The sequence below is a fragment of the Palaemon carinicauda genome, chromosome 21 (genome assembly GCF_036898095.1).
Source record: "Palaemon carinicauda isolate YSFRI2023 chromosome 21, ASM3689809v2, whole genome shotgun sequence".
Lineage (NCBI taxonomy): Eukaryota > Metazoa > Arthropoda > Malacostraca > Decapoda > Palaemonidae > Palaemon > Palaemon carinicauda.
The window spans coordinates 100,041,924-100,052,064 of NC_090745.1; the positions used below are offsets into that span (position 1 = coordinate 100,041,924).

General features: G+C 34.6%; 1 protein-coding gene across 1 annotated transcript; it reads right to left on the reverse strand.

The window, feature by feature from the left end:
- Positions 1-343: 343 nt before the first annotated feature.
- LOC137615354 (uncharacterized) lies at positions 344-4,972 on the reverse strand. Its single transcript, XM_068345169.1, has 4 exons — positions 4,867-4,972; positions 3,002-3,066; positions 1,028-1,120; positions 344-666 (listed from the first exon to the last, which is right to left on the reverse strand). Coding segments are annotated over exons 1-4 (348 nt in total). The 5' UTR covers positions 4,869-4,972; the 3' UTR covers positions 344-478.
- Between the last annotated feature and the right edge of the window lie 5,169 nt (positions 4,973-10,141).

The following is a 10,141-nucleotide window of genomic DNA, read 5'->3' on the forward strand; positions in this document are numbered from 1 at the left end:
TACAATAAAGTATTCAGTTGCATTCATCTCGCCTTTGGATCACAACCTACGCTTGACTCGTCACAGTACCAAATCAACAGAGAAGTTAAAGAAGAGTGTATGCAAAGGATGATGGTTTATCTTGGTGTGGTTTTGTTGATAAAAAACACAAGGAAAAAAAGATCTAGATATAAAGTAATGTTTCAAATCTTTAATTCAGCCATGATTTTTTTTTAGAAAAAATAAAAAAAAAATATTCAGTAATTAGTGAACATATAGCTCCTCTGATCAAAAATAATTTTCATCTGTATACCAGACTTGGAAAATTCCTACAAAAGTTTGGAGACTAAATTAAACACATGAATATATCAAAGAGTTTATTTGATTAAATAAGAATTTTTATTTCATTCAAGTAAAGAAAAACTATCAAGAAAGCTTTTTAAAAAGTACTTTTTCTCACTTCCTTCAATAATGATCTCATTATCTCCATAAGAAGCTTTCACATAAACAACTTTAGGAGGAGGGATCCCAGGAGGAGAGGTAGAGCCAAGGTTGTTACACCAGAACTATTGCATAAATCAGTGTTGCAAAAACACTCGATGAGGGAGTCTCCACCCAATAAGTAAGTGGTACAATTTTCAGCAACTTTCCTTGGATAACAGTCATATGATACAGCGTCTCCATATTCTGTTAGGAATGAAATTCAACGAAATGTAAATAAGGTAGTTTCTAGGTTCAGCCTCTACCTTGGCCTCAAAGTGTCATAATATTCTTATTTTAAGGATATTAACTTTAAAAATGGGATTTTAAGGTCATTTTGATACTATAGCTTTATTCAACTTCATTATCATTTAGCAAAATATATTCTATAAATTTCTTAAAAATCAAACATTTTGAAAAATTCCTATTATATATTATAATTGTTTACATCTGCTTCAAAATTAATTCAACAATTTTCTGACAACAGTGATAAGATATAGAAATTTACGTATTTTGCTGTGTTCCGCAAAGAGGAAAATTTCTTTCCAAACTAATCAATATAACTCACGTGAATTAATTTCATCCCTCAAGCATGATCCCCCTATACATGGTATTTCTATCATTAGGTCATCAACTCCTGAGTAGCATTTCAAGCCATAACCTGTGAAAAAAATGAGGAAATTATTTCTGGTCATAATCTCATTAGGTACGAGTAACTGGCACTTTCTATGTTTCCTTATTCCCTTTCCTCCTTGGGCTCTTTTCCCTGTTGGACCTCTTGGGCTCATTGCGTCTGCTTTTCCAACTAGGGTTGTAGCTTAGATAATGATAATAATGATAATAATAATAATAATAATAATAATAATGATGATGATGATGATGATGATTATAATGATGATAACAATGATAATAACTAGAAAAGCACTATTAGAGAGCAGACCTCCGCCACAGCAACTTATTTCTTGAAACCAGCTTGCCTTTCCAAGAACCAATTTAGACCGTAGGCGTATTAGAAGTATGTGTGACAACCATGTGCGAAGTTGGGGTTAAGGTTAGGGTTAATTCAGTCAACCTTTTGCTCGACCTTAACCTTGACCCTTGACCTAGGACTTTCAAAATTGAATCACCTCCACGTCTTAACATAAACATTAATCCCTGAGAGTTTCAATACTCTATGAGTAAAACTGTGGCCAAGAAGATGTTCACAAACAAACAAACAACCTCCTTCCAACTTCGTGTGCGGAGGTAATAATAATGATAATAATAATAATAATAATAATAATAATAATAATAATAATAATAATAATAATAATAATAATAATAATAATAATCAATCTCTAAATTCTATTACTCATAGGACGAACCAGACAAGATATAAGGCAAAGAAAATATACAAGTCCTTGCATAAGGTGAGCTATTGCATTATCAATATATAACGTTATACTTTAGAGTATATGTATACAGAGTAAAGGAAGAAGAAGAAATGTATTTGAAGAACTATTTCTACGTGGCTCAATTACATTTTATCTTTTGAAAGTTGAAGGAAATCGAAATTTTGGTTTTTAACAATATACAAGTTTTTGGAAGGTAAAGTAAATAGAAATTTTGCATGTTGAAGAAAATAAAAAATTTGGAATTAAAGAAAATAGAAATTTTGGAAGTTAAAGAAAAAAATTGGAATTAAAGAAAATAGAAATTTTGGAAGTTAAAAAGATAGAAATCTTGGATGTCAAGGAAAGTTAAAAGAAAATAAAATTTTCAGAAGTTAATAAGTAGAAATTTTGGAAGTTAAAGAAAATAGAAATTTCGGAATTTAAGGAAATAGAAAGTTTGGAAGTTTAAGAAAATATAAATTTTGGAAGTTAAAGAAAATAAAAATATTGGAATTTAAGAAAATCGAAATTTTGGAATTTAAGGAAATCGAAATTTTGGAAGTTTAAGCAAATAGAAAATTTGGAAGTTAAGGAAAATAGAAATATTTGAATTTAAGAAAATAAAACTTTTGGAAATTGAATAAAATAGAAATTTTGGAAATGAAGAAATTAAAAATTTTTGGAGGCAAAGAAAATGATAATTTTGGAATTTAAGAAAATAGAAATTTAGGAAATTAAAGAAAATGGAATTTTTGGAAGTTGTATTTAAATGCATAGATGTACGATTATGTGTAAATGCATAAACTGATATATATACATATATATATATATATATATATATATATATATATATATATATATATATAAATATATATATATATATATATATATATATATATAGATATATATATATATATATATATATATATATATATATATCTATATATATATATATATATATATATATATATATATATATATATATATATATATATAAATTATATATACACATACATACATGTGTGTCTGTGTTTATGACTGCGTGCGCGTGTGTGTTTGTGTGTACAAATACTGCATATAGATATATAAATGAATTACAAACGCACTAATTTCATTGCCAATACCTTCAATGAGGTAACCACCTTTAAGACTCAAAAAGCAACACTTACCCATCTGGAAGACGGCAAATACCACCAGACCAACAGCGAACACTGTCTTCGTAGTGACCACAGGCCTATGGAAAGGAAAATTACTTTTATTGTACATATCTGTGTGGGATACGACCATTTCGTCTAAATCACTTTTGTCTGAAGCCTTTTCGTCTAAAGCTCTTTTGTCTAAAGACTTTTCGTCTAAAGCCCTGAAAACTTTAAATCAATCAATCGTCTAAAGCCTTTTCGTCTAAATCACTTTCGTCTGAAGTACTTTGGTCTAAAAGCACTTGAGTCTAAGGCCCTTTGGTCTAAAAGCACTTTGGTCTAACGGCACTTTGGTCTAAAAGCAATTCAGTCTAAAGGACCTTTGTGTTGATAGCCGTTCTTTTAGGTTAGGTTAGGTTGCGTTAGGTTTATGCCAAATTAATCATTAGGTAAAAGAACGGCTATTAACATAAAAGTTGCTTTAGACTAAAGTGCTTTTAGACCAAAGTGCCTTTAAACCAAAGTGTTTTTAGACTAAAGTGCCTTCCACCATCTTAAGTTAAGTTCTCTCTCTTGAGGGTACACTCAGGCACACTAATCTATCTGTTTGTTTATTGCCTTTCCTCACGGGGATATTTTCCCTTTTTGGGCTTATAGTATCCTACTTCTCCAACTAGGATTGTAGCGTAGCTAATAATAATAATAATAATAATAATAATAATAATAATATGCATATGTATATATATATATATATATATATATATATATATATATAAATTATATATATATATATATATATATATATATATATATATATATATATGCATGTATGTATGTATATGTGTATATACGTAATTTTTACGCATAGAATACATTCTTCCTAAGTCTTGATTTACAGCAAAATACCTCAGTTTTGTTGACTGCTGTAGATCGCAGCTAAAGTGGAAAATGGTAAAGGGGCTGGCAACCTCATTCTTGTACATTTTCAAAGAACTACTCATCCTCTCGGCCGTTGGGAGCAAAACCTTCACGTACAGTTGGCTTCATTAGTTCTGGTACACTTCATGGGAAGCTAAGGACGACGTCAGTGTACCAAATTAATGAAGCCAACTGTACCATAGTATTATATGTATCTATATATTTTTCATAGGAAAGAAAATCAGACCCCCAATTAAACGTCCTACTGTTGTTATATATGAAAAAAGTTAAATAGTAAGAAAGCAGTGGTGCCAGATACGGGGATTTATCCCTAGATTTGGGGATTTTGTATGTCTGATAGGGATATTCTGTACAAATTTCTATAAAAAAGAAACAAAGATGAGTAAACATTTATATTGTTGAAATTAGTTTACTTGCACTTATATGAAATATAGTGAGTAATTTCTATACTAGTAAAGCCTACATGATCAGAAGAAAATATATTTGTGGAAATGGGAATTTTTGGAAATTTTGGGGGATTTTTTTATCATGAGTTTTTGGGGATTTTTAGACTAACCCATCTGGCAACACTGCAAGAAAGAAAGATATGAGAACATAACGACAAAACGCTTCTAGAAAAAAGGGAAGATTGTAGGAGGCGAGTCTTCAACGGATGGTCTGCAACCAAACTAACTTGTGAAGTTAAGATTGAAATGAAGATGAACAGCAGAGTCTTGTCTTTCAAGAAATGGGGTTTGCATGACTTGTTTGAAAGGGACTGTGCCCAATATTCCTTAGCTGGTTAGTGCGTGACAGGAAAATTCCATCCATGAAAATTCCACCCAAGAAAATTTCCCCCAGAAAATTTCACCCAAAGAAAATTCCACCCAAAGAAAATTCCACCCAGAGAAAATTTCCCCCTGAGAAAATTCCACCCAAAGATGATTACACCAAAGAAAATTTCACCCATTACTTACATCTTGCAGGAAAAATCAGTGGAAAGACTGTCGCTGACGAAATCCTGTGGTGCTCTGACACGCTGTTCAAAAGAGGGCTTTCATATGGTCTTGTTCCACCCTTTATCTGAAGAAGAATAAGATAAGGAAGGCACATTTATATTATGAGGACGTTCGGGTTTTTTTTAAGTAGATTTCACTATGGTTTGAAAAGTTCTGTAATTTGAAGACGAAAAACGCAAGAATTCATTTGTTTTTAAATCGATTAATATATTTACTGAGAATGAATAAGAAGGCTGCTATTTTCACGAATAGGTTGTAATATGCAGACCAATTAATATGTCAAGAACCACCAGATGGTCCGAGATAATAGTTGATAAGCGGAAAGTCATTTCCAGGCTTTATCTTTCATTAATCTGAGTCATATTTTCAAAAGTAAATTATGATATCCATATGATGATGATATTTTACCTTTTCATAGTCCATTAGACTCTATACAATATCGATATTACTTTGCAAGTGGAACTGGAAAACATTCACGACTCTATGTCTTTGAACTGGAAAACATTCATGACTCTACGTCTTTAAACTGGAAAACATTCACGACTCTATGTCTTTGAACTGGAAAACATTCACGACTCTATGTCTTTGAACTGGAAAACATTCACGACTCTATGTCTTTGAACTGGAAAACATTCACGACTCTATGCCTTTGAACTGGTAAACAGTCACGACTCTATGCCTTTGAACTGAAAAACATTCACGACTCTATGTCTTTGAACTGGAAAACATTCACGACTCTATGCCTTTGAACTGGTAAACAGTCACGACTCTATGCCTTTGAACTGGAAAACATTCACGACTCTATGTCTTTGAACTGGAAAACATTCACGACTCTATGCCTTTGAACTGGTAAACAGTCACGACTCTATGCCTTTGAACTGAAAAACATTCACGACTCTATGCCTTTGGACTGGAAAACATTCACGGCTCTTTGCCTTTGAACTGGAAAACAGTCACGACTCTATGCCTTTGAACTGGAAAACATTCACGGCTCTTTGCCTTTGAACTGGAAAACAGTCACGACTCTATGCCTTTGAACTGGAAAACAGTCACGACTCTATGCCTTTGAACTGGAAAACAGTCACGACTCTATGCCTTTGAACTGGAAAACAGTCACGACTCTATGCCTTTGAACTGGAAAACATTCACGACTCTATGCCTTTGAACTGGAAAACATTCACGACTCTATGTCTTTGAACTGGAAAACATTCACGGCTCTTTGCCTTTGAACTGGAAAACAGTCACGACTCTATGCCTTTGAACTGGAAAACATTCACGGCTCTTTGCCTTTGAACTGGAAAACATTCACGACTCTATGCCTTTGAACTGAAAAACATTCACGACTCTATGCCTTTGAACTGGAAAACATTCACGACTCTATGCCTTTGAACTGGAAAACATTCACGGCTCTTTGCCTTTGAACTGGAAAACATTCACGACTCTATGCCTTTGAACTGAAAAACATTCACGACTCTATGCCTTTGAACTGGAAAACATTCACGACTCTATGCCTTTGAACTGGTAAACATTCACGACTCTATGCCTTTGAACTGGAAAACATTCACGACTCTATGTCTTTGAACTGGAAAACATTCACGGCTCTTTGCCTTTGAACTGGAAAACAGTCACGACTCTATGCCTTTGAACTGAAAAACATTCACGACTCTATGTCTTTGAACTGGAAAACATTCACGGCTCTTTGCCTTTGAACTGGAAAACAGTCACGACTCTATGCCTTTGAACTGGAAAACATTCACGGCTCTTTGCCTTTGAACTGGAAAACATTCACGACTCTATGTCTTTGAACTGGAAAACATTCACGGCTCTTTGCCTTTGAACTGGAAAACAGTCACGACTCTATGCCTTTGAACTGGAAAACATTCACGACTCTATGTCTTTGAACTGGAAAACATTCACGGCTCTTTGCCTTTGAACTGGAAAACAGTCACGACTCTATGCCTTTGAACTGGAAAACATTCACGGCTCTTTGCCTTTGAACTGGAAAACATTCACGACTCTATGCCTTTGAACTGAAAAACATTCACGACTCTATGCCTTTGCACTGGAAAACATTCACGACTCTATGCCTTTGAACTGAAAAACATTCACGACTCTATGCCTTTGAACTGGAAAACATTCACGGCTCTATGCCTTTGAACTGGAAAACATTCACGACTCTATGCCTTTGAACTGGAAAACAGTCACGACTCTATGCCTTTGAACTGGAAAACATTCACGGCTCTATGCCTTTGAACTGGAAAACATTCACGACTCTATGCCTTTGAACTGGAAAACATTCACGACTCTATGTCTTTGAACTGGAAAACATTCACGGCTCTTTGCCTTTGAACTGGAAAACAGTCACGACTCTATGCCTTTGAACTGGAAAACATTCACGGCTCTTTGCCTTTGAACTGGAAAACATTCACGACTCTATGCCTTTGAACTGAAAAACATTCACGACTCTATGCCTTTGAACTGGAAAACATTCACGACTCTATGCCTTTGAACTGAAAAACATTCACGACTCTATGCCTTTGAACTGGAAAACATTCACGGCTCTATGCCTTTGAACTGGAAAACATTCACGACTCTATGCCTTTGAACTGGAAAACAGTCACGACTCTACGTCTTTGAATTCTTTCAACTACGTTTTTCATTTACTTGATTTAGCTTTCCCAAGACATTTTAGCTGTTCTTTCTCTTCCTCCAAATGGAAAAAGGACGCAACTGCCATAATCGAATAAGTCAATACGAAAGGACAATCTTCTGAATTTTGTGACCAGCATTATTTCTAATACAACATCGAGTCGTGAACATTTCCTTCGTTATGCAAGATCTTAAACCAACTGACAAACAATTTTTAGAACAAGTCTAAAACTTCTAATAACCAGCGAGTGATTTACTCATTCCATTTTCCTTTTAGTAAAAGGATGATAAAACTTTATTTTGTTTACCAATGCTGTATTTGAATCAATCTGTGTATTTTATTGAGACATTAGAATCTACTTCTGAGTCTAATGTCGATAATACGTTTGATCTGCTATTGATGATACATACTAGTGTACGCGACCCGTTAACAATGACACAGATCCGAGCTTTTTCATACCCCCCCCCCACCAACTCCACCTTCCTTAACTACCACACGGTAATTTAAGCAATTTGTGGGAGATTGTGCTTTCCGAGTGGTCTCTCTCTCTCTCTCTCTCTCTCTCTCTCTCTCTCTCTCTCTCTCTCTCTCTCTCTCTCTCTCTCTATATATATATATATATATATATATATGTATATATACACTGTATACACATACATATATATGTAATTTATATATACAATATATATGTATATAAATATATATATATATATATATATATATATACATATATATATATATATATATATATATATATATGTATATATATATATATATATATATATATATATATATATATATATATCACCAGACGCTTGTTCTTTATTATATACGGGTAATGTGACATCATATCGGTAACTTTTTTTTTTTTATAAATTTATAAGCATTTTCCACATTTATCAAACATGCTACTATTGATTGATATGTACCGGTAAACATGCATTACTTTCAAATTCAACATATTTACATTGTATTGTATACCTAATGTATTTTTTTTTTATTGCTTATGAGAAGAAGCGCTTATAAAATAAATGAGATGGATAAAAGACAGAAAGAGGAAGATGATCAAAACTGACTTAGCTGAGAGGTCCCTTTGTTTTCGGCTACTTGAGATCTATGAGGAAATAAAACTCAGAAAAAGCAGATAGTATTTTCTTTCTCATGTATTTCTGATGCACCGAATAAAAGAAACATTGTTTGTTGAAGTATTTGTGTGATAACGCGATAAGGTACACTGTTAGAAAAGACCGTAATTTTAACCTGAAATTCTCCGCAAAAATATACTGTTCTCAACCGTATTTTCTTAAAGTACAGGAGACCGTAATTTTACCTTACTTTGTTATTATCTTTTACGGGTTGGTGACCGTAATATCACTCTTTCACGTCAGTATATCCGTTTTTAAACCGGTAAAAATCCTGGATAACTGTTGCCAGACATTTACCGTATTTTTAATACAAATTCTTAACAATGTAATTAAGAAATTAAGAAGATGGAGAAAAAGAAGCTGGAAATAATATATTCACTTTCGTGGCTTTTTCCTACAAATTAGACCATTGGAAACGTCCCTGCAAGACAATCTGTTGGACGGGAGTTCGTGACCCGCTCAAGCTCGATAGTTTATAGTACTGTCTGTAACCTCGCCATCCTAGTGAGCTAAGGTTTCGGGGTTTGGGGGAGCTTATAGGTCTACCGGCTGAGTCATCAGCAGCCATGGCCTGGGTTGTTGTGGCCTGATTGGTAACGTCTCCGCCTGGTGTTTGCCAGTCGGGGGTTCGAGTCCCGCTCAGTCTCGTTTGTGCCATTAGTGTCTGCAACCTTACCATTCTTGTGAGCTAAGGTTGGGGGGTTTGGGGGAGCCTATAGGTCTATCTGTTGAGTCCTCAACAGCCATTGCCTGGCTGTCCCTGGTCCTAGCTTGGGTGGAGAGGGGGCTTGGGCGCTGATCATATATGTGGTCAGTCTCTAGGGCATTGTCTTGATTGATAGGGCAATGTCACTGTCCCTTGCCTCTGCCATTCATGAGCGGCCTTTAAACCTTTAAAACCTCCCTATAGTCCATTTCTTTTATTGAGGCAGATTTGCACCGACTCGCAGCGGTGCCCTTTTAGCTCGGAAAAGTTTCCTGATCGCTGATTGGTTAGAATTATCTGGTCCAATCAATCAGCGATCAGGAAACTTTTCCGAGCTAAAAGGGCACCGCTGTGAGTCGGTGCAAATCTGCATCGCTAAAAGAAATTGACTATAGTCCTAGCTTGGGTGGAATGGGGCCTTGGGCGCTCATCATGTGCATATGTAGTCAGTCTTTAGGACAATATCCTGTCCCTTGCCTCTGTCATTCATGGGCAAATTTTAAGACTAAAACTTGGAAGTTTGGTGCGATGTCAAAAGACATGATGTTTCGAACGTAATATATAAAGGTGATGATATCGAAGATTGAGTGGTTGGGTTTGAAAATAGAGAATATCGGATAGGCCATGGGAAGAAAAAGAGGTAAGGATAGTGTAGTTGAAAAGGTTAAGGAATAACAAAGAATAAATCAGTGAAACAATAAGACTTTGTAGGGAATAAGCCAGTCGCCAATT

Coding starts and splice junctions, on each gene's coding strand:
- LOC137615354 (XM_068345169.1), bottom strand. Junction 1,121..3,001: donor ATTTGCCGTCTTCCAGATGG/GTAAGTGTTGCT, acceptor TTTTTTTCACAG/GTTATGGCTTGAAATGCTAC. Junction 667..1,027: donor GAGGGATGAAATTAATTCAC/GTGAGTTATATT, acceptor CATTCCTAACAG/AATATGGAGACGCTGTATCA.